General features: G+C 44.7%; 1 protein-coding gene across 1 annotated transcript in view; it reads left to right on the forward strand.

Annotated features, from left to right (window-relative positions):
• Positions 1 to 10,734: 10,734 nt before the first annotated feature.
• The window catches only part of TOM1L1 (target of myb1 like 1 membrane trafficking protein), a 55,000-nt gene continuing 40,194 nt past the window's right edge, over positions 10,735 to 25,540 (forward strand). Inside the window, exons 1-3 of the mRNA XM_033138722.1 lie at positions 10,735 to 11,124; positions 16,889 to 16,973; positions 21,458 to 21,536. Of these exons, the coding sequence (XP_032994613.1) occupies positions 11,067 to 11,124; positions 16,889 to 16,973; positions 21,458 to 21,536 (222 nt within the window). The 5' untranslated portion in view covers positions 10,735 to 11,066. The remainder of the gene's footprint in view (positions 11,125 to 16,888; positions 16,974 to 21,457; positions 21,537 to 25,540) is intronic.

Below are 25,540 nucleotides of genomic sequence, written 5' to 3' on the forward strand. Positions count from 1 at the left end.
CTTCATGACCAAGTGGAGATTCGAACCCTGGCCTCCCAGCACTCTAGCCACTGCCACTGTTTTACAACACCCAAAATCAACTACCTTTAGTGGTTGCCTCATTCTGACTAATGCTGGGGCTGGCCCTGTCCACGTTTCTGAATTGATCCCAGAATGTCCGGCTTTTCTTTAGGACATCCACTGGAGAAATGAAGTTACGTGACCCCCAACCCAAGGAGATAAGTACAACCTTTAGAAGACATCTGAAGGCAGCGCTATTGAAATATACTCAAGAGTCAAGTGTGAATTTCATGCTTTATTCAGCTCATAGTAGCAATGAATGAATCTTTCCCTAAAACATCTGCTATATATACATTATTTACACAATGGGCCCCATGTGATTGGCTAATCCCGGGCTACTCCTGTAGGCCAATCAGGTTGTGGATTCACTTCCTCCAGGAGCCTGATTGGCTGCTCTTGCAGGCCAATCCGGTCGTTGATTCACTTCCACCTGGAGCTGGATTGGGTGGCTTCTGCGGACCAATCAGACTGCTGTATTCTGGATCCTATTGTTCTAGGACCAATCAGACTGCTGCATTCTGGATCCTATTGTTCTAGGATTCAGCTCAACACATAACAGCTATATAGGGAAGTTTTTTTTAATGTTTAATGTTTTATTATTTTTATATATGTTGGAAGCTGCCCAGAGTGGCTGGGCAATCCAGACAGAAGGGCAGGGTATAAATAGTTACATTTATTACTATTATTATTATTGCTGAAGAATTGATGCTTTTGAATGATGGTGCTGGAGGAGACTCTTGAGAGCCCGTGGACTGCAAGAAGATCAAACCTATCCATTCTGAGTGCTCACGGGAAGGACAGATCCTGAAGTTGAGGCTCCAATACTTTGGCCACCTCATGAGAAGAGAAGACTCCCTGGGAAAGACCCTGATGTTGGGAAAGATGGAGGGCACAAGGAGAAGGGGACGACAGAGGACGAGATTGGACAGTGTTCTTGAAGTATGACCAAACTGCGGGAGGCAGTGGAAGACAGGAGTGCCTGGCATGCTCTGATCCATGGGGTCACAAAGAGTTGGACACGACTAAACAACTAAACATGTTGGTCTGAAGCTCAACATCAAAAAAACTAAGATCATGGCCACTGGTCCCATCACCTCCTGGCAAATAGAAGGGGAAGAAATGGAGGCAGTGAGAGATTTCACTTTCTTGGGTTCCATGATCACTGCAGATGGTGACAGCAGTCACGAAATCAGAAGACACCTGCTTCTTGGGAGAAAAGCAATGACAAACCTAGACAGCATCTTAAAAAAGCAAAGACATCACCTTGCCGACAAAAGTCCGTATAGTTAAAGCTATGGTTTTCCCAGTAGTAATGTACGGAAGTGAGAGCTGGACCATAAAGAAGGCTGATCGCTGTAGAATTGATGCTTTTGAATTATGGTGCTGGAGGAGACTCTTGAGAGTCCCGTGGACTGCAAGAAGATCAAACCTATCCATTCTCAAAGAAATCAGCCCTGAGTACTCACTAGAAGGACAGATCCTGAAGTTGAGGCTCCAGTACTTTGGCCACCTCATGAGAAGAGAAGAATCCCTAGAAAAGACCCTGATGTTGGGAAAGATGGCGGGCACAAGGAGAAGGGGACGACAGAGGATGAGATGGTTGGACAGTGTTCTTGAAGCTACTAACATGAGTTTGGCCAAACTGCGAGAGGCAGTGAAGGATAGGCGTGCCTGGCGTGCTCTGGTCCATGGGGTCACGAAGAGTCGGACACGACTGAACGACTGAACAACAACAACAACAACAAACAACTAAACAACAAAATTATGATGATGATGATGATGATGATGATGATATAGGACGTCCCTATTTTCACCTCCCTATTCTGAAAGCTGACCAACTGTGCCAGCCACATCCTTTTGGGGGGTGGCAGTGCAACATTGATGATACAGGGTGCTCAGGAAATGTCTCTTTATGAGGCCAATTATTAAGAGATGATACCCTGATGAGGCAGAAAATTGTTTCAGAAAGCTTGGTATGTGAAAGCCATGGCCTTTGGGAAGGTGACTCATCTCCCCCACATCCATCAATCCCAGCTAATGGTGATGCCTGATCTAAGCCAGGGTAGCCAATGGGTTGTGGGCCGCAACTTCTTCTTTTCCACAGTTACGTTTTCACAATTTAAAGCAAAAATTAACTCACATTTCTACCGGATCTAGATTTATGCAAATACATTTTCACGAACCATCTCTTTGAGATTCTTTGAATTTCTTGACTTCCCTCCGTACCCTCTTCTGGTTCCATATATAAACCAATTTCTTCTGCATTTCCGTACTTACACTTTTCCAATTATTATTTCCCATAATTTTTTCTAATTTTCTACTAGTTGCAAGCATTTACGTAAAATCCTGCCAATGTATCAACCTGCTTACAGTATTTTTGCACATAAACAATAAACGATTCCCACTCTTTTTTAAACTTCTTGTTGTCATATTCCTTGAGCTTTGCCATTAATTTTGCCATTTCTGATTTGCCATTCTTCTTTCGCCGGTATCTTTTCTTCCTTCCATCTTTGGGCTATTCGGGCGGCTGTTGTAGCCTGCATAAATATTTTCTTCTGTTCTTTGGGGGGTTCAGTTCCTATCAATCCTAGTAAAAAAGCTTCTGGGTTTTTTTTTTTTAACAAAAGTTAATTTAAACATTTTCTTCAGTTCATTATAGATCATTTCCCAGAAGCTTTTAATAACATTACATTCATAGGCTACAACTTCTGCCCAGCTGGCAGGGCCAATGGTCAGAGATGTTCAGAGTTGTCATTTGGAGAGCACTGCATTGACTACCACTGATCTTAGGTGCAGGGTTGGGAGCAGAAGACTGCAGTTTTGAGGAAGAGAGGAAGACCACAGAGATGAGCCAAGAGCTTGCTGATCGTTGAAAGCCAGCCGAGGATGTTCCATTAAGGCAAATGGGACACTGCCTCCTCCCTGCAACCTTAGGCTGCCATCAGCCAGCTCCATCTGCCTGCATTGCTGCTTACAACCAGTCCAGGGGGCAGCTCTGGCTGTCAGCTTGGTCTCAGCTTTGCCCCTGTAGAACGTAGCAGAAGGATAGGGGTGAAACGAGAATTACAGTGGTAACTTGGTTCTCAAACTTAATCCGTTCCGGAAGTCCATTCCAAAACCAAAGTGTTCCTAAACCAAGGTGCGCTTTCCCATAGAAAGTAATGCAAAATGGATTAATCCGTTCCAGAATTTTAAAAACAACCCCTAAAACAGGAAGTGAACATGAATTTTACTATCCAATGAGACCATTGATCCATAAAATGAAAGCAATAAACAATGTATGGCAGTCACACAATCTATCTATCTATCTATCTATCTATCTATCTATCTATCTATCAGTTGTTGTTGTTGTTGTTGTTGTTCAGTCATTCAGTCGTGTCCGACTCTTCGTGACCCCATGGACCAGAGCACGCCAGGCACGCCTTTCCTCCACTGCCTCACGCATGTTAGTAGCTTCGAGAACACTGTCCAACCATCTCATCCTCTGTCGTCCCATTCTCCTTGTGCCCTTCATCTTTTCCAAAATCAGGGTCCTTTCTAGGGAGTCTTCTCTTCTCATGAGGTGGCCAAAGTACTGGAGCCTCATATCAATCAGTACCTGAACTAATATTAGAGCTGGCCTGTACTTAATGAAAACTGTGCTTTTTCTGTGCAACATGTGGAGATCTGCTGTGTGTCAGCCTCCTTGTCTCACTGGATGAAAATGGGAGAGTACAGATAGCATTCTGCTGTCAAAACAAGGTTGGTTTATAATTACAGTGTCTGTTGGATGATTTGTGCCTGAACATGTCATAGGCATACAGTTGTGAGTGACTGTGGTCCACAGCCACCTCGTTGCTGCCGTATCTCAGCACTGGGTTGTTGTTGTTGTTGTTGTTGTTTTTAAATAAATAAATAGTAACATTATGGTTTGCTAAGGCAGTAATGAGCAATCTGATGAAACTGTTCACCTACAAAAGTCATGTTAATTGCTAGTGGTGTCAGACTTGGGAATGTGCACCTATTTCTCTGTTTCGTCTTCCTGAATATTAAGGGACTGCCTTTTCATAAGCTGGGGCAATGTCTCAGGTAGGTCTATGTGGCCGCTTCCTGCTGAGATCCAGGATCTCATGAAGAATGTGGAGTGGCCCTACCAGTAAGCAGGGTGAAGCAACCTGCCTCGGGTGGCATATTTGGCCAGTTATCTTATCTTTGTGTGATGCCTTTACTGCCATGGGGGAACCACGTGGATTTGCTGCCTCATCAACATGTCTCGAGTCATTTCTTGGGAGAGACATTGCCCTCTCCCTTACCCTCCAACATTTCTTCAATGAAAATAGGGGCATCCTATTCTAATAATAATAATAATAATAACAACAATAATAATACTCCACACATCTGACTGGGTTGCTCCACTCTGGGAGGCTTCCAACATATATAAAAACGTAAAATTAAATATAAAAAACTTCCCTCTACAGGGCTGCCTTCAGATGTCTTCTAAAGGTTGTATAGTTACTTATCTCCTTGGCTTGGGGGTCACATACTGTAACCCCATACCCTCCAACATTTCACCAAGGAAAAGAGGGACGTCCTAAAGAAAAGTGGGACATTCATGGATCAAATCAGAAACCTGGATGGCTGTGGTAAATGCGGGACTGTCGCTGGAAAATGGGGACACTTGGAGGGTCTGGAAACAGGAGGTGGGAGAAGACCAACAGTGCTTCTTATTCAACAAGAGGCCTCTGTGGAGGCAAATTGGGCAGGGGGTACTCCCAAGAAGGTGTGCTGGAGTGGGCTGCAGCTGCGGTCGGCACTTTGGCAACGGTGGGCAATGCATTCTTTGGTGACTGGATCTGCCGCCAGTGTGGTGTAGTGGTTAAGAGCAGTAGACTCGGAATCTGGTGAACCAGGTTTGCTTCCCCGCTCCTCCACATGCAGCTGCTGGGTGACCTTGGGCTAGTCACACTTCTTGGAAGTCTCTCAGCCCCACTCACCTCACAGAGTGTTTGTTGTGGGGGAGGAAGGGAAAGGAGAATGTTAGCCGCTTTGAGACTCCTTTGGGTAGTGATAAAGCGGGATATCAAATCCAAACTCCTCCTCCTCCTCCTCCTCCTCTTCTTCTTCTTCTTCATGGGTGGGCTTGCCATGCCATGTGGTATACATGTGAAATTCGAAAAATTAGAATATCGTGGAAAGGTTCATTTCTTTCAGTACCGTAATTCAACTTAAAAGGTGAAACTAATATATGAGATAGACTCATGACATGCAAAGCGAGATATGTCAAGCCTTTATTTGTTGTAATTGTGATGATTATGGCGTACAGCTGATGAGAACCCCAAATTAACAATTTCAACTTTGGGGTTCTCATCAGCTGTACGCCATAATCATCACAATTATAACAAACTAAGGCTTGACATATCTCGCTTTGCAGGTCATGAGTCTATCTCATATATTAAACACCAGTAGCTAATGAAAACAATTGCTTACATAAATGGACTTTTCCTTGATATTCTAATTTTTCGAGTTTCACCTGTATATATTGTGAGTGGTGGAGTGTTGAAGCAAACAAAAACAAACAAACAAAACTTGCATTGCTTTCCCGCACAATAATTACAGCGTGCGGGAGGTTGCAATTTCTCATTTCATAGTTACTCGTGTGCTGATGTTATTGGGTTAAGACCCGCAAAGTGGCTCGCAACCCCCAAGGTACATCTCAAGCTCATCCAGAGGGTCCCTCAACCATCATGAATAGTTTTGAGGAGAGTGCAGGGATCTGCAGCAGGAAGGAGTGGGCAGAGCAGCCCCATGCCCCATTCAAAAATCAGGTCTTTAGGATCCAGTTCATTCTCTTTAATTTCATGTTGTCATATTTTATCTCCAGCTTTTTACTGTGCAATCCTCCTCAGCCCTGAGATATGGGATTGGCAGTGTGTGGGGAGGAAACCAAATCAATAAAGAAGTAACACAATCAGATGTAGGCTAGGAATAGAATTTTAATGCCATTTGAAATTACTTCATTGATTTTAATTTGTATTCAGTTTCCTTAAAAAGGGGCGGGGTACACCGCAAATACCAAGCAGACTCTGAAATATACTTATTTCTCTTGGAAATGCATGAAATCTCACCAAATGATGCAAACCCAAGGCATATGAAGTGCGATCGCAAGGATGTTTGCTCATAAATAAGTCCCACTGAGTTTAATGGGGCTTACTCCCTTGTATCTGTGGATTGGGTTGTAGTCTTAATAATGCAGTTTTCATTTTGTCCTTCACCTGTCCCATGTATTGCAGTTGCTCATGCTATAGATTAAATTGTGATTTATTGACACCGTCCCGTCTGCCGGTCTCATCGTGAGAAAGCTGAAGAACATAATCAACTTTTATGGCAGAGTTTCTGCAAGGTGGTTAGCACAGCCCGCCAGCATGGCTGAAACTGTTTTGTTAATGACCATCTTGGAATTCTTCATCCTACTATGAGACCCAGTGCAGTATAGTGGTTAGAGTGTTGGACTGGGACCTGGGAGACCAGGGTTCAAATCCCTGCCCAGCCATGAAGCTCACTGGGTGACTTTGGGCGAGTCACAGTCTCTCAGCTTAGCCTAACTCAAAGGATTGTAGTGAGGATAAAATAAGGTTGGCAGTTTGAATCCCCACAACGGGGTGAGCTCCCGTTGCTCTGTCCCAGCTCCTGCCAACCTAGCAGTTCAAAAGCACGCCAGCGCGAGTAGATAAATAGGTATCGCTGCTGTGGGAAGATAAACAACATTTCCATGCACTCTGGTTTCTGTCATGGTGCCCCGTTGCGCCAGAAGTGGTTTAGTCATGCTGGCCACATCACCCAGAAAGCTGTCTGTGGACAAACGCCGGCTCCCTCGGCCTGAAAGTGAGATGAGCGCCGCAACCCTGTAGTCGCCTTTGACTGGATTTAATTGTCCCAGGGGTCCTTTATCTTTAATGCCTTCTGTCATATCTTAGGCTGTTTCATCTGAGTATGTTGATGTGATAAGATCACCATAGGCCAATGTTTGGGTTGCGTGTGCTTAAATCAATATTTTTTATGGAACTTTTAAAAATCAAAGCACAATATTAAATCACAGAAGTCTCATATTTTCCATTGCCTTCCTCCCCTTGGTTCCCCAGCATTTGTGGTTCAGATGGAAGCATTCCTGTTGTGCGAACAGCCAAGAATGTGACTAGCAAAAACCGCAACCTCTTAACACACACACACAAACACACAGCCACAGAAAAGGGAAGGGCAGAGGAAGTGTCAACAAAGGCATGAGTGTCAACAAGGAAGAAGGAGGTACCTTCCTCATTCATCTCAAATGCATCTCTCTCCTAAAAAAAAACCACATGCTTGGATGAGATCAAGATTCAATTGTCTGCAAGCCCGTGTTTTCTTGACAAGACAGGATGCTTCAACAGTGTGTCACTGTGGTTGTGAGATCACCGTACTGGAGAGATTGAAATACCCAGTTCACCCTTCTGCTGTTAGGACAGGGTCATTTGTTCCCTCATCCCCTTGACCTTGACACAATATTGTGTGTAACACTCCCCTACAGAGCCAGCAGAAAAAACAGTCCTAAGCGACTCGCGTGAACAGAGATCTACAAGCTTCAAGGAAAGGCCAAGACACATGCTGTTGCCATCTGGAAAGTCTTCTAAAAGTGGATTTCATTCGGAGGAAGTGATAAGTCATTAAACCCTTCCTTCCCTGCTAGGGATGCCTTGGAGCCTTCAAAACATTAGATATTATGCTCAGTAAAAAGTTGATTTAACTATATCAGCCACCGCATAAAAAATGATCCTATGAAACTGTCATGTTGCATTGCAGAATTCCTAACACACCATTCCTGTCAATAATAATAATAATAATAATAATAATAATAACAATAATAATAATTTATTTATATCCCGCCCATCTGGCTGGGTTTCCCCAACCACTCTGGGCGGCTCCCAACAAAAGATTAAAAATACATTAAAACATCAGACATTAAAAACTTCCCTAAACTGCCTTCAGGTGTCTTCTACATGTCAGATAGCTGTTTATTTCTTTGACTGTTTGACTGGGAGGGAGGAGCGGACAGACAGAATCACAGAACTGGAAGGGAGCACAAGGGTCATCTAGTCCAACCCCCTGTGATGCAGTAATCTTTTGCCCAACACGTGGCTCAAACCCATGACCTGGAGGAAGAAACCAAAAACTCAAGCTCTTTGCTGAGTTACTCAAGTTCTCCTAAGGACCAGCTGGAGTGGAAAGAGTTCAAGAACGAGTAGCAGCCACCGCCAAAGTTTGCGGGTTGCTCAGCAGAGCAAATGGAGAAGCTCTGCAGTTCCCTATGTCTCCCCCTATATAGCCTGATGGAATGGCTTCTGCAGATGATAGGTGGAGGGGGGGGGGAGGTGATGAGTAGCCTACAGTCTAAACATACTTTAAACACCGCCCCCAAAAGATGAAACCCCAAAATGGAAAATGAGTGAGGTCCCAACTAAACAATGGCAACTTAAGCGAAGCGGACGGAATAAGTGTAGCTTGCAGACTTAACGGTAACATATAGAATAAGAGAACAAGAAAAACATACGTTTAGAGAAGACTGGAAAATGTTTATTGAACACATAGGAGGGAACTTGTGTACACTTGATGTATTAAGATGAATTCAACAGTGTAAATAAGTTGTGATCGATGTAATAATGGAATACTGAATGGTTTAGTTTATGCAAAATATGCAGGGATTTATGATATGCAAAACGAACCATGGAAAGAGAAGGGAAGTCATTGATATATTTTAAATTGTAAAACAGAAAATTTAATTAAAAATTAATATATATTTTTTAAAAGGTGAAGCCCAGAGGAGGGAAGAAACCTGCCATTTCTTCCAAAGCTGAATTCACTCCGTCCTAACCTGTGAATTATCACATTCCCAAGATGTGTTTTTGATGTTTTAGGTCAGGGGTCCCCAAACTAAGGCCCGGGGGCCGGATGTGGCCCAATCACCTTCTAAATCTGGCCGGCGGACAGTCTGGGAATCAGCATGTTTTTACATGAGTAGAATGTGTGCTTTTATTTAAAATGCATCTCTGGGTTATTTGTGGGGCATACGATTTCGTTCATATTTCCCCCCCCCAATATAGTCCCGCCCCCCACAAGGTCTGAGGGACAGTGGACCGGCCCCCTGCTGAAAAAGTTTGCTGACCCCTGTTTTAGATGATTACCGAGATATAACATCATGAGCGTAGTCAGGAATTATGTTGCGAGTTGTTGTTGTTCAGTCGTTCAGTCGTGTCCGACTCTTCGTGACCCCATGGACCAGAACACACCAGGCACGCCTATCCTTCACTGCCTCTCACAGTTTGGCCAAACTCATGTTAGTAGCTTCGAGAACACTGTCCAACCATCTCATCCTCTGTCGTCCCCTTCTCCTTGTGCCCTCCATCTTTCCCAACATCATGGTCTTTTCTAGGGAGTCTTCTCTTCTCATGAGGTGGCCAAAGTACTGGAGCCTCAACTTCAGGATCTGTCCTTCTAGTGAGCACTCAGGGCTGATTTCTTTAAGAATGGATAGGTTTGATCTTCTTGCAGTCCATGGGACTCTCAAGAGTCTCCTCCAGCACCATGATTCAAAAGCATCAATTCTTCGGCGATCAGCCTTCTTTATGGTCCATCTCTCACTTCCGTACATTACTACTGGGAAAACCATAGCTTTAACTATACGGACCTTTGTCGGCAGGGTGATGTCTTTGCTTTTTAAGATGCTGTCTAGGTTTGTCATTGCTTTTCTCCCAAGAAGCAGGCATCTTCTAATTTCGTGACTGCTGTCACCATCTGCAGTGATCATGGAACCCAAGAAAGTGAAATCTCTCACTGCCTCCATTTCTTCCCCTTCTATTTGCCAGGAGGTGATGGAACCAGTGGCCATGATCTTAGTTTTTTTGGTGTTGAGCTTCAGACCATATTTTGCACTCTCCTCTTTCACCCTCATTAAAAGGTTCTTTAATTCCTCCTCATTTTCTGCCATCAAGGTTGTATCATCAGCGTATCTGAGGTTGTTGATATTTTTTCCGGCAATCTTAATTCCGGTTTGGGATTCATCCAGCCCAGCCTTTCGCATGAAAGGCTGGGCTGAACCTGGAGAAGGAACTGGCAAGCCACTCCAGTATCCCTGCCAAGAAAACTCCATGGACAAAGACAACAGGCATGTTGCGAGTAGCCAGGGTTTATTGGGGGTGGGAGCCAGGACACGTCTAGCAGATTCGAAATGAAATGTCTCCACAACAGTTGTTTAAAATTACTTTCTTTTGATCCCAAGTGCTCAGAAAAATCTGTCAACATCCTTTCTACAAGTTCTACTTTTAGTTAAGTATCTTTATTTATTTACCTGATGGGGGGGCACCTGCCCCCTGCTCGCCCCCGCCCGCTACACCCATGCATAACATACGTGATGCGCTTCCAACATGCAAGCTCAAGCCTGCCCCGTACGGCGCCGTGAGTTCAAATGCCAAGAATCCATCAAACCAGAGCTAACTTGGAAGCCGTCCGGGAAACTTTGGCCGCCGCTTGGAAAGCATGCAGCGGCACTCCTTTCCCGGAAAGTTGCGTTAAAAGAGAGGTGGGAGCCGAAGGAAGTCCCACCCCTGCCCCCAGACGAATCCCCTCCGAAACGCTTGGCGCATTTGCGAGGAGGTTTGCTAGGATCCATCGGGAAAGGATTGGAGATGCGCGTCTGAAGGAGAGACTCCGCCCAAGGGGAGCGCAGGCTGGTGACCTTCGCCTTTGCGCGGCGGTACTTTCGCTTCCAAGGCTATTCCCTCCCCGCGCGGCGCGTCATCCCCGACCAGGAGCCCGTGGGACGGCGCGGGGCGAGCACCTGGAGGCTGCCGGGCCCCTCCTACCCTGGCCGGGGAAGGGCTTCCCTGAGTCCGGCGTGCTGGCTGGCTGGGGCGCCACAAAGCAGGGAGCTCGCCGGCCGGCTGCTGGGGAGAGCGAGCGCGGATTCTTGCTTGGCGCGCCTGGAGACCCGGGACTCGAGCATGGCTTTTGGCAAGAGTCAGAAGGATCCCTTCGGCACAGCCGTGGGGCACCTGATCGGTAAGAAGCGGCAAATCCTCCCCCCTTGCCTCCCCTGTGGGTGGCTGCCCCTGAACTGAGCGGAGCGCCAAACTTTCCCAAGGCACCGTCCCATTTTTAGACGGGGAGGGAGGGCAGCAGCGCGGTAGCGGAGGCAGCCTTTGCGCGCCTAAGGGCTCAGGTGGCGTCTCCAGGTCTGGAGCCGTTGGGGAGACGCTACCTGCCAGTGCCTGCAGTACTAAGCTAGCCTTGCCAGTGGTGTGACTCGGGGCAAGACAGCGTTGCCATATGGATGTAGGCGGAGAGGGGGGCAAAGGATAGTTTCTGCTGCCCTTCCTAGTTCTGGAAACCTAACAAGCTTCTTTGGGTCAGCGGGGCAGGTAAGGGGATATTAGCCCTGTGTTTAATGTTTTTGCACCCCCTTCTAGTGGGTGTAGCCAGGCTTTATGTTAGGGGGCAGGCTTAATGTTAGGGGGTCCGGACCTCAGTTAAGTATTTTTATTGATTTTTGGGGGGGGCAGCTGCCTCCTTTGGCTACACCCATGCCCCCCTCCTATAGATGGAATTCTGTATTACCTACATCAGGGGTCAGCAAACCTTTTCAGCAGGGGGCCGGTTCACTGTCCCTCAGACCTTGTGGGGGGCTGGACTATATTTTGAAAAAAATATATGAATGAATTCCTATGCCCCACAAATAACCCAGAGATGCATTTTAAATAAAAGCACACATTCTACTCATGTAAAAACACCAGGCAGGCCCCACAAATAACCCAGAGATGCATTTTAAATAAAAGGACACATTCCACTCATGTAAAAACACGCTGATTCCCAGACTGTCCGCGGGCCACATTTAGAAGGTGATTGGGCCACATCCGGTCTCCGGGCCTTAGTTTGGGGACCCCTGACCTACATAGGCAGGGAACTTAGCTAGAGGGCTTTTGGAGTTCCCTTTGGATTCTGCTTCAAATCTGATAGGTCAACTTTGTTGTATTTTTGTTTAGTGGTGATGGCTTCTGCTCATTTTGCTGAGCTGGTCTCCTGGACTCATGCCTCAAAGTCCTACTTTAATGGCACTGCTGTACTGGGTGACACACTCAGTTAAACTACTGTGGTTTTTCAGCTCGTCCAGGTCCATAGAAACCCAAGAGCTACACCAGTTACTGTTGCCCCTCCAGGGGGTTCCAATTCCAGGTCCCTAACCAATTTGTTTGCTGTTGCCGTGCTAACTAGTATCCTCCCACCCACTGTGCTTTAAGCAGCTGTCCCATGAGCAAATATCAAGCAGCTGCATTTTATTTATTGCTATTATTTTTTTCAGAATTTTTTTTTATGCCGCTCAATTGTAAAGGAAAAAGGAGAGCAACCCACCTTAAAGTGATTTACAAAAAAATAACAAAACCATGACATTACCAGTAAAAACTGATATTTGAAACATTCAAACATAATTAAAACCAACAATAAGCTCAAAAAAATACCGATTAAAATGCATGTGTTGTTATTGATCAACACTGTATCTTGATGCCAGGATAAGATTCGCCTGCCGAAATCCTGATCAGGGAAGGCAGGAAAGCCTCACCAGGAAAGAAAGAGAAATCTTGATAGCCTTATCTCTGTTTTGGAGGTCAGTCATCACTAAGCTTTAGTCAGCCACAGAGGATCAGAAGGTCTCCTTTGTTTGGCTCCAGCGAAACAAGACACCACCCAGGTTGCTGTTTATTCAGAATATTTCTTAACAATCCATCATCAATAGAATCCAAGCTGGTGTGTGCACTGCATTCACAGAATGTATAAATACTGTGTAAAGTTGACAGATGAACTTTACTGCAACAGAACAATAAAGTGAAAAGCAGAAATGGTCTAGATCCCAACAACCCTCTACAATCTGAAGTGCCAGGGCAAGTAGAATACAGTTTCAGTTTTTCTGATACCTGCAGACTGCAGTGCCCAGCCAAGGGGCACTTTTTACTCATGCTTTTCTTAGCCGCTCTGTGTGACAAGTGTGGAGGCCGGAAAATGTGGCGGAAGATGTGCCTTTCCTTTGAACCAGTGTTCAAAATTAGCCAGGCGCCAGGCGTGTTTTGTGACTGGTGCGGGTCGAATTGCGGCCACATTAAGATCTCTGGATGCCAGGTTGGCGACGGACATCCCCATCTGGCTGGCCCCTCCTCAGTTAACCTCTACAACAACCCTGTGAGGTAGGTGAAGGGGCTGTGACTGGCCCAAGGTCACCCACTGAGCTTCGTGGCGGAGTGTGGATTTGGACCCTGATCTCCCAGGTCCTAGTCCAACACTCTAACCACTGCACCACACTGCCTTGCTTGAGTTCTTCTGCTGTGGGGCCGCTATATGAATTAAGTAGGCAGATAAATATGGGGAAAGCAAAATGTCACTTAGAGAAGGATCTGAAATATTTTCCTTGAAGCTTGAGTTTGTCTTATTCTGGATTGCTTTATTTGATGTTTTAATGTGTTGTGAGCCGCTTTGAGATTTCCCCCCCTTTTACTATATAAAGTGGTATACTGTAGAAATAAAATGAATAACAATAGTAATAACAATAATAGCTCTCATTGGGGAGCGGGGATGGCACCTAGACTGTTGTGGCGACCATAACCTAGGTTTAAGGTGCCATTTGGCAATTAGCTTATACTGTGGTACCTCGGGTTACAAACACCTTGGGTTACAAACACTTCAGGTTACAGACTCCGCAGACCCGGAAGTGGTACCTCAGGTTAAGAATTTTACCTCAGGATGAGAACAGAAATGGTGCGGCGGCAGCGGGAGGCCCCATTAGCTAAAATGGTACCTCAGGTTAAGAACAATTTCAGGTTGAGAACGGACCTCCAGAACGAATTAAGTTCATAACCAGAGGTACCACTGTATATCTGAGTTGCTAATACTGTTTAGGAGCCCCTCTTAGCTTCCCTCCCTAAGGAACAAAGGAGGAATAAAAGATATCAGGAATGCCTCCTCTTCTCCAAATGGCTGCTGGAGAAAAAGAAGGGGAGGAGTTTGGATTTGATATCCCGCTTTATCACTACCCAAAGGAGTCTCAAAGCTGTGAGTGGGGCTAAGAGACTTCAAAGAAGTGTGACTAGCCCAAGATCACCCAGCAGCTGCATGTGGAGGAGCAGGGAATCGAACCTGGTTCACCAGATTACGAGACTACCGCTCTTAACCACTATACCACACTGGCTCTGGAGAGGCGGCATTGCGGGGGCTGCCCAGGAGACAACAGCTCCAGCCTTAAAGGAGCACACCGCTGCAGCAGCAGGTCAGCGGGTAATGCATTCTTTGGAGGCTGGGTCTGCTACCCCAGTGGATCCTGCCTCCCAAGGCGGTCGCCTCACCTTGCCTTACAGGTGGGCCGGCTGTGCTTCACATCCTTAACACCGCTGACTTCCAGTTGAGAGCTCAGAACCCATCCGTCAGTTCTCCCTTTGCTGAGACTGCGCGTCTCTTTCCTTCATTTGGAGTGAATGCAGCCCACGTTCCCTGCTGCCGTGCTCAAAATAATGAATGCGTTGCATGTTGGAATTCCCCGCTTCACTCAGACACATGTGTTGATGGAGGGAAATGCATTCCTTTAGCTCCCCCTGGATTGTGAAGATGACGGGAGTGCTTGGAGACTCGCTAAAGGAGTGACTCATCAAAGGTTTAAGTGATGCTAGTCAGTTTCAGTCCATTCTCCTCAGAAAAAAGTGAGTTTCCCCCTTGTATTATATCAGGGATGGGGAACTTCTGGCACTCCAGATGTTGTTAGGGCTAGAGCTGGGTGATATATGGGTAAATTGTCTGAAACCGGTATGCTGTTCAGGTAGCGATTCTGGTTTCAGACATTTGGAGCTGGCAATGCATCGCTCCAGCTCAAATTGCCTGCAGACGGCAAAGGCACAAGCAGATGGAGTCTGAGGCAAAGGTAGAAAGGTAAAGGACCTCTGGACGGTTCAGTCCAGTCAAAGGCAACTATGGGGTTGTGGCGCTTATCTCGCTTTCAGGCCGAGGGAGCTGGTGTTTGTCCACAGACAGCTTTTCTGGGTCATGTGGCCAGCATGACTAAACTGCTTCTGGTGCAACAGAAGACCATGACAGAAGCCAGAGTGCCGTTTACCTTCCCACTACAGTAGTACCTATTTATCCACTTGCACTGGTGTGCTTTCGAACTGCTAGGTTGGCAGGAGCTGGGACAGAGCAATGGGAGCTCACCCCATTGCGGGGATGCGAACCGCCGACCTTCCGATCGGCAAGTACCTTCTCTGGCTCTGTCTGCCTGCCTGCACCGTTGAGGAAGCCCCAATGCTCCTCCAGCTCGTGTCGTGCAAGCTGGAGCGGAATTGGGGCTTGTTTAAGCTGAGGAGTGAGAGGCCTTCTGTCTCCCAGCTGAGCAGTTCAATGAAGCCCCAATGCCCCTCCAGCTCACATGAGCTGAAGGTATACAGGCTTGCTTGTAGGGCTGGACAATGTATATTGGCTGCTTCTAAGGTAGGGAGGAAGAAGCAGGTGAGATACAGAGATTGTGAAACACCAGCATATTGTGGTACAGTCGTACCTTGCATCCTGAACACCTTGCAAGTTGGAACATTTTGGCCTCTGAATGCTGCAAACCCGGAAGTGAGTGCTCCAGTTTGCAAATGTTCTTTGGAGCGCGAACGTCTGATGCAGCTTCCATGGCTTCCAATTGGTTGCAGGAGCTACCTGCGGCCAATCGGAAGCTGCACCTTGGTTTCCAAACCTTTTGGAAGTCAAATGGACTTCCGGAATGGATTCCGTAAGACTTCTGAGGTACCACTGTATTTAGCTGCTGATATATCACAATCACTGGCGTACGAAGGGGGGTGGGGCGTGTCGCCCCGGGTACCATTTGGGGGAAAGGGTGCCATCGCGGCCACCCCCTCGGGACGCACAACCCTGGTACACGTGTCACACCCCCGGGACGTGCACCACGCCCCTGGGACGCGCACCAGCCACGCCCCCGCCTGTTCTCCGCTCTGGGGGCTGCAACATGTTGCTCTACCACTGGTCACAATGCTGAAAACAGATATCGCCCAGCCCTAGTTAAGGCTGATGAGTGTTGGAAGTCCAGTGACATTTAGAGGTCATCTGTGACTGGTTCCCCATCCCTGTATTACCAGAGGCAAAGGAGGACAGAGTTTCAGTGCCCTTTGTACTTATGCAGAGTAGGAAGTTTCGGCGAGGGCAGCTATTGTCATCTTCGCAGGATAAACATCACTTGCTAACATTCCTACTTTGCCTAACAGTTATTAAGAAAGTCGTAGAAGTCTGGTCCTCTGCAACTGGTCAGCTCTCAGCCTTCCACAAACTGATGCCCTCTAGATGTTTTTGACTACCGCAACCCCTGTCAGCCGCAGCCAGTAAACTGAGTGGTTGCCAAAATACCTGGAGGGCGCCAGGTTGAGGGAAGATTGTTCTAGTCTGCTATCTAGTAAGCCACTTTCAAAGCATTTCATAGAATCAGAATGCTGGAAGCTGGATATCCTAGGTATTTCCTGACATTGGCTAACTGGTTTCTTTTTTCTTTTCTTTTTTATAAAAGAAGGAGTTTTAAGACTTGTGGTACTTCGGAAGGAATGACTATTTTAAATCAAAACTCTTTATGCCAGTCATTTGAAACAACCATAATTATATTTCCTGTTTGTTAGGTGTCTGTATAGCATCGGCATAGGTATTTTGGATGGGCAGGGGGTATTAATAATAATAATAATAATAATAATAATAATAATATTTATTATTATTACTCTTTACTGGAAGTAAATCTTTGTCTTTGCAGAAAAGGCTACTTTTGGAGCGCTGCAGACAGAAGAGTGGGGCCAGTTCATGCACATCTGCGATATTATCAACACAACTGAGGAAGGGTAAGTTGGTTCATGTTCTGCAGAATTCTCATGGAATTTGTTCTTGCTGATAAGACATATTGGCCTTCCGTGTTAAAAGTCTAATCCCGTTTGTATGACGATAAAGGCACTCCGCACCCTGGTGTAAACCCTTTGACCCATGCCAGCTTTGTCCTCTGTTGTGCATGTGTAATTTTACAATTCGCTCATCAATAAAGCCACATGTGAAGGCAGTAGGGAATCTGATTTCAATGCATATTTGTTGATACCTTTACATCTCAAGTTCATGTTTACTGATGCATGTTTGTTTATTTAACAAAATTTATATGCTGTTTAAGTGCAGTGGTTTTTAGAGTTGCTGACTTTCAAACAGTCCCTATAGCTGTGCCTTTAACTGAAGCTTCAACAACAGCAATTACACAGGGGGCATACTTATCGCCATGCTGTCAAAAGCTTTGCCTGTGAATTCCTGTTAAAGGCACAGCTACAAAGACTGGTTTAAAAGTTGGCAACTGTACTGCAGATGCAGCTTTAAAACATGACTCACGAAGCTACCCCAGAATGTCTGGTTCATGACTGCGTACAGTAGGTCATGTTAGGATCTTGGTTGAAAGCGTGATGAGTGCCGCAACCCCATAGTTGACTTTGACTGGACTGAACCATCCAGGGGTCCTTTACCTTTTACCTTTACCTTTTGTTTCTCTCACCTGAATGGGTCTATCTGCCAGCAACTTCTAACGTCAAATTGGGAGGTGCTTTTGAAATTTAATGTAACGAAGTAGAGAAACTACAGAATTTAGAGATGGGCTCAAGGCTGCAATAATGCGAGGCCCATTGGTTGTGCTAAAATCCATGGGATCCTTATTCTGAAAAGGGAGCCTGTAAGTGCCTTTTTAAAAAAAGAAAAGAAAAGAAAAAGTTCAGTTTCTTTGCCTGGGTGTTTTTTTCTGACACCCCCCCCCCCTCTCATCTATACGAGCAGCTGTGCTGTGTGATAAAGGAAGGGGTCGTCACAGTTGCAATATTCACATGGGGCAAGCTGGTGGAAGCAGAGAAAGGGTTAACAAGCTCTTTGCTTGTGACTCACATTATGAATGATCCAACACCGTGAGCCCTCCAGCCCTTCCCCAGTTCCAAATATGACCTTTATTCAAATTAGTCACTGACCGCATCTTCAGAAACAATATTCAGACATGGATAGGTGATCTCCACTTAAGCTTATTGGTTGCAAGCAAAAGTGCTGTGCTTTTTTCTCGGAACAGCAGAGAGCACCTCGCTACTGGAACGAAGAAACGACGTAGCCAAAGGCTGGTCACTTACAGTGTAATGATGATGATTGTGTGCGTTCCTTGATCCTAACATTTAATTTGGATGAGCAACAAAGACATCCACTGTAAACGGAGGAGTCATCGGTGGCTCAGTTAGCATGAGCTAAAGCGACAGGCTTTCTTCCTAGAGAAAACTCAGCCCATGTAACACGGGAGTCCTTATCTTAAGAGAGGGATGGGGTGCCTGGAGCCACCAAGGTGTTGCTGGATTACAACTTCCATAATTTCTGAGCAGTGACCATGTTGGCAGTGCACTCCTTTGACCCAACATTTGCTCTAGTAATGCAACGTAGTGAAAAAAAAGGAAGTGTTAGAAATGCACGTTTTGTGTTCATCTGCTTGGAAAATGTGTCCCCTGCATTTATTGTAAAATTCTCACGAGGGAGGAGCGAAGGTTTCTCCTTACATTTCCTCCTTCTCCTCGCTCCCATTGCATGGATTTATAAATAGGTTAAGTCGAGTCAAAAGTGAGTATGGGGTTGCGGCGCTCATCTCGCTTTCAGGCTGAGGGAGCTGGCATTTGTCCGCAGACAGTGTTGAGAGCCAGTGTGGTGTAGTGGTTAAGAGTGGTAGACTCGTAATCTGGGGAACCGGGTTCGTGTCTCCGCTCCTCCACATGCAGCTGCTGGGTGACCTTGGGCTAGTCACACTTCTTTGAAGTCTCTCAGCCCCACTCACCTCACAGAGTGTTTGTTGTGGGGGAGGAAGGGAAAGGAGAATGTTAGCCGCTTTGAGACTCCTTCAGGTAGTGAAAAGCGGGATATCAAATCCAAACTCTTCTTTTTCTTCCGGGTCATGTGGCCAGCATGACTCAACCGCTTTTGTCACAAAGGGACACCGTGATGGAAACCAGAGCCCACGGAAACACCATTTACCTTCCCGCCACAGCGGTACCTATTTATCTACTTGCACTGGCATGCTTTTGAACTGCTAGGTTGGCAGAAGCTGGGACAGAGCAATGGGAACTCACTCTGTCGCGGGGATTCGAACTGCCAACCTTCCGATTGGCAAGCCCAAGAGGCTCAGTGGTTTAGACCACAGCGCCACTCGCTCCCATGGATTTATAAATATGGTGGAAAGCAATAGCCCACCCCATCACTCAGTAGTGCAGCCACCGATGAGGTGGAGTGTACTTGTTTATCTGCTAGCATGTGGGGGAAAATATCTAGATTGTTTTGAAGCTTCCTATAATTAGACTGGAATAGAGCCAAGAAGCTGGTGTGAACACCCTTAGTCTTGCACAATTTGCCACAGGATTTTTGATAGGGTAATCTAGTGCTATTAGTGTTTGGGCTCAGATAATGGGTGAGACTATTTTGGCAGTGGCCTCATCTCCTTTTAAGAAAAGGTTTGACGATCTGACGTGAAAACAGAGGTGGCGGCAATAAAACAATCTGCTTCGAGTCTCTGGCTCCACTGTTTAATATTTAAATACTAAGTTGTTGTTGCTGCTGCTGCTAAATTTTGCTTATAAATGGAGCACATTGAAGTGCTAGATGGGGAAGAAAGAGAGGAATGTTTGGGGGGAAATTCATTTCGGGGTCGGGGGAAGCTTCGCATTGTACGATACAAAGAGAATTCTTGTTTGAAAGTTTTGTAACCCGCTCTGAGATCTGTGGATGGCGGGCCGGCTAAAAATGCTTTTAAATAAATGAACAAATCTATGCAGTTGGTTTATCAGCTGCAAAAATAGTATGGCCTATTGCTTTGTCTGTTTGGGTCCGCATGAAAGGTGAGATTGGTGCTTTCAGGATTTAGTGACTGTAATTTGTTTTTACTGATTTTAATACCAAATTTAAACTTGTTGTAATTTGTCTTGGGACCTGCTGGTGAAGGGTGGATAATAATAATAATAATAATAATAATAATAATAATAATAATAATAATAATAATATATCTCCAGGTTCCAGCATTTAGTCATACTCAAGATTGACCAAGAGATAGCATGACCATTGATTATGCAGTTAAAGCAGTCAGGGAATGAGGATAGGAGCAGGATCCATTGACCAAGACACTGGAAGTCACATGGGACAAAGGAAGTGGGTTTAGTTCCCACTGAAATGTGTCTCTGAATAACTTCCTTTTACTTTCTCCCAGGGTGGATAAAAATCAATGATTTAAAAATAAAAATAAATAAATAAAAATCGGATTTTTTAAATTTAAAATGGATTTTTTTTTTAAATAAAATGCTTTTTGGGGAAAACATATTACCATCCAAAGGTTATTCAATCATGAAATAAAGATTAGTTTTTTAATTATGTAGAATAAGGCTGTATATGTTTAATTTTTTGGTAAATAAATTCCATTAATCCATTCACAATGTCATTTATGCTCTTCCAGAGGTTTTTATAAGATTATTGGGTAGTTTCTCTGCCTACAAAATATTATCACAGATGCTTGGTTTACTTTTGCAGTTCTCAAAACTGAATTTGACTCAGCAGAGATCACATGCCTCTTCTTCACAGCAAAAATGTTATAACATAAACAGAGTTGAGAAAAAGACCTTAATCCTATTGTTCTACAAACCTATGAATACAGAATCAACCCCTTCAGTGTTAAGTTTCAAGAAGTTCAGTGAACAGAATAGAAACAATATTTTTCTGATTGTTTGGAGTGGAATGGATCTAATAAATCTATTTAAATTGTTATTATTAAGGTAATGATTATTTTTCTCCTTCCTAAGTACAACAGAAAAGTTGTCCAAATATGAATGATTAACCTATTAAACTGGGAATAAATAAAACTAATATGAAAAGTCCACCCTGCTTTCTCCCATGTAAGTGGGATGGAGTTAATTAATTAATTACTTGGTTTTGTGTCTATCCTGCCTGTAATCCAACCATACTACATGGTGGTTTTCGTGTTTCTAGAGAAAAATAAAGCATTGCGATTGGGTACCCTCTAGGAAATGTGAGAAGAATCTGCCTACCGCCCTAGATCCTGGGTGACCAAGACTTTCAGATTCTGAACATCCACCTGTTCACACTTTGCACACAGCCCACCTGTCACGAAGACAGTAATCTCGCAGCTGCTGAAAAACAGTGCATTATTTCAGTTTTATCTGGATTTTCTTCCACGCAAACGGTGGCTGCAGTCTTTATCTCTCTGGTTGGTGTCACAGGGTAGATAGCGTGTTAAGTCAATGCTTTTATCTGGTTTCCTTTCTTTTAATTGCAGACCCAAGAATGCGATCAGAGCGCTAAGGAAAAAGCTTTCCAAAAACTGCAACCATGTTGAGATTCGTCTGACGCTTTCTGTAAGTATGATACTCTTGATCCTCATAAAAAGAGTCTGCCAAACACTGAAGGGGACACCTTGGATTTCTCTGGATCACAGCCCAGGGAGGAACCTGTTTGAGCGGAACATTTTACTAAACAACAGCAACATTTTTTCCTGACACACCAAACATGAACTGCAGGGGAAGGCGGTGCTCATTTTCTGGGTCATGTTTAGGTGAATGCCAGCTGGATCCTTGTCTGGGGTTTCTGAGCACAATTCTTTATGGACAGAGGTCAATTGTTCTTCACCGTTAGAGATTGAACAAGAGATTAACCTCTGCTTTCCACCTTCAGGGTTTGCCAGGGGTGGGGGTGGGGGAGAGAATTTTGCCAATATTATGAAGAAGACAAGCAATGGCATATGGAGATAAGTCTTTGCTCATCTTCCAATGCCCCACCTGGGTTTTACCAGGGGCCTTCTTGTTGTTGTTTGGCGATCACTCATAGCCGAGTAAGATTGTCTTCCATGAACATGGTCTTAACAGTGAGTCCGTAAGTGACACTGGAGGCCAATTCTGGATCCACACGTCCTTTCACAGAGGGGATATAGGTTTCTGGGTGGGAGTTTATCACAGTGAGGGTTTGCCAAGTGTGCCTTCCTCTTGGCACATTTCTCCATTTCATCCTGAGTTTGAGCATCTTCAAAGCCCATGGCACCTTTGGTAAAGGCTGTTCTCCAATTGGAGCAATCTCAGGCCAGTGTTTCCCAGTTGTTGGTGTTTATGCTACATTTTTTTTAGATTTGCCTTGAGAGAGTCTTTAAACCTCTTTTGTTGACCGCCAACATTACACTTTCCATTTTTAAGTTTGGAATAGAGTAGTTGCTTTGGAAGATGATAATCAGGCATCCGTACAACATGACTAGTTCAACGAAGTTGATGTTGCAGAATCATTGCTTTGGCACTGGTGATCTTTGCTTTTTTCCAATACACTGGCATTAGTTTGCCTGTGATGTGTGTAAAAATTTGGGTGATGTGTAAAATTTTTCGGAGACATAGTTGATGGAATCTTTCGAGGATTTGGAGTTGGAGTTGGCGTTTATAAGTTTATAAACCAGGGACCACCACCATCCCTTTTAAGGTGTGAGCACTGCTTCATTGTAACCTGGGCAGGTGGTGCTGGTCCTAGAAACATATTTGGAACCTGAATCTCTGGTTGCTGTACAAGGGAAGGCCTCTCGGCCATGGGCAGTCCTCATAAGTGTCGCATCATCACCCACAGGCACCTCATACTATGGTATTTAGCATGTTACTCAGAAAATTGCTTCTTGGTTTTCCGTTTTTGAATTATGCACTCCGGTTAAGAAGGGAAAGAGTAGCATCTTGTTCAGTGTTGTGTTATTCCACTGGCATTTTCCACGCAGTTTTCCACTTTTACAAATCCAGTATTCATTAGTGCAAAATAGAGTCCGTTGCGGCAAGTGTTCTTAACCATACACAAACACTGATGGTTTCTAGCCAGAGGTAGGGGGAGAGGTATTGAGATCACAGAATAAAGGTCACTCGATCAGAGCAAGCAAGATACTGTCTTTTATTTTGACCGACAAACTTTGGAGTTGCATACATCTCAGTTTGTGGTTTGCCATTCAAGAGAAGCTTGGGAAACAACAACGAAGAGTCTTGTGGTGAAATAAAGGTTCACAAATGTATCATGGAGTAAGGTTTTGTGAAGAGAGAGAGAGAGTTTGAGCCAAGTCACGATGTGTATTTGCATATCTGCAGTCTTGTGTTGAAGAAAAATGAGTTGTGACAGAAGCTTAATGAGAAGGGGATTAAAATGAAACAGTAGACATCGTAAATGCTATCACATGAACAATTGTGCGTCTTCCTGGTTGCCCCACCTCGAAAAGGAATGAAAGGGCAACTAAAAGAAAAAAAATAAAGGATAGCATTTTTATCAGAAATAAGAGGATTAAGCAGAGAGAGGGCTTGGTTAACTAATGTAAAAGAGAATGGAGACAGTTGGCATGGAAAGAATGAGTAGGAAACAATATCTCCCTTTCAAAATACAACTCAGGATTATTTAATTGAAGCTGTTAGAGCGTTTTATGATGAGGTAAAGGATAAGCCTAGTTATACAATTGGTAGTTAACTTACGCCATTGACTGCCCCCAGGATGTTATAAGAAAATGGCATAGGATTTCTATGGAATGTTTTGGAGTAATAGGAATATTGGGAGGGGCAAACTAACACTGCAACCTGTGTGTTACCAGCCACGGGCAACAAATAACAGGAGATGGCTGTCCCTGTCAGATGTTGGTTATGACTTCCTGCATGGTCAGAAGCACTTCCAGTTTATTATTATTATTATTATTATTATTAAAGATTTTCTTGATTTACAAAAGTGTGTGCAATGTCTCTTTTGTATTTTTTTCCATGTAACATTTTTACAAATCAGTTTTGGTTGTTGAGACATTAGGGAGGGAAGGGGGAGAGAGGTGGGTGGGTTGGGGGATGGCTGAGGTGGGGTGACGATGTTTCTATTTTCTTTAATATATGTAGGGTTTGGTGTCAGCGTTGATTGCGTAGGTTCTCTGTTGTTTGCCTGTGCTCCTTTGGCGGTGAGAGAGGTTGGGATTGGCGTAGGGTGTGATTGTTCATTTGTGGTTGGCTGTGGTGATCTTTGTTTTCCTGTGTGAGTGGGGTGGGTGGGTGTTTAGGATCAGGTTAGCCATATTGATTTGTAGGCTGTCGGTAGATTTTTGTCATTGTCTTGTTGGGCTGTGTGTGTGATGAAGGGGAACCATACTGGGGTGAAGGTGTCTTCTTCTGTTTGTCCCTGTGTCAGTTTCAGGTTACTGGTTAGTTTTTCTAGTAGGGCTGTTTCCCATACTACTTGGTACCATTGGTCCATGTTTACTCCTGACAGGTCTTTCCAGTGTCTGATTATGATGTTTCTGACTGCTGAGAGTAGATGGATTATGAGTTGTTTGTGTTGTAAGTGGGCATTATTGTCTTGGAAGATGTTTAGTAAGACCAATTCTGGGGTGTTCCAGTTAGGTAGGTAGCCGTGTTGGTCTGCCATAGTCAAAACAAAATAAAATAAAAAATTCCTTCCAGTAGCACCTTAGAGACCAACTAAGTTTGTTCTTGGTATGAGCTTTCGTGTGCATGTACACTTCTTCAGATACGGTACTTCTTCAGAACTGAAGAAGTGTGCATGCACACGAAAGCTCATACCAAGAACAAACTTAGTTAGTCTCTAAGGTGCTACTGGAAGGAATTTTTTATTTTGTTTCGTTTCAATTCTGGGGTGGTTTCTAACACTTGCTTGGTTATTTTACATATTTCTCGTGTGGTTCTTGTCCAGAATGTTTGGATTTTGGGGCACTCCCACCACATGTGAAAGTATGAAGCACTTCCAGTTTAGATGGGATCATTGTTCTGACCCAGAATCACATTGCTTGTGGGTATGTTGATCTCCCATTTGTGCCCAGGATCGGATCTAAGTCAGTCATGTCAAATGGTGATATGGGTAAACTTACATAACTTAATATTTCCGGGGCTTGTAATAAGCAGGAATGTGTGACTCCTTTTTTGTTTTTTGTTTTGTTTCCAAACGGCAGCCAGTGCAAATGTGACTTGGCAGTTCTTGTACACAGAGTTACCTTGTTGGTCACAGCGTATTATGCTGCTGCTGTGGAATTTGTGGAATTTGTTTTGCAAAAACATTATTAACATAAGCTAGGAAGTCATTAGGGCAAACAGGTGATTCACAGTGCTCTGTTACAAGTTAAGCTGCATAAATATGAATTGCCCCAAAGTTTTGGTGTTCAGGTTCTTTATCCAGAAGTGGCAGAATGCCAGGGACTGGATGAATTGAGTGTGGTTCTGAATGAATACCTCTCCCCTTATTTTGCAGCCATGTTCTCATTTAACTGGAAAACATTCTGAAAGCATGTAAAGGTTTGCCAGCAAAGGTTCTGGACTGGGTCTCGTTCTAGGTTTCACAGAGCTTTTTATCCTGTTTCCCCTCTGTGTTG

The sequence above is a fragment of the Lacerta agilis genome, chromosome 2 (genome assembly GCF_009819535.1).
Source record: "Lacerta agilis isolate rLacAgi1 chromosome 2, rLacAgi1.pri, whole genome shotgun sequence".
Classification (NCBI taxonomy): Eukaryota; Metazoa; Chordata; class Lepidosauria; order Squamata; family Lacertidae; genus Lacerta; species Lacerta agilis.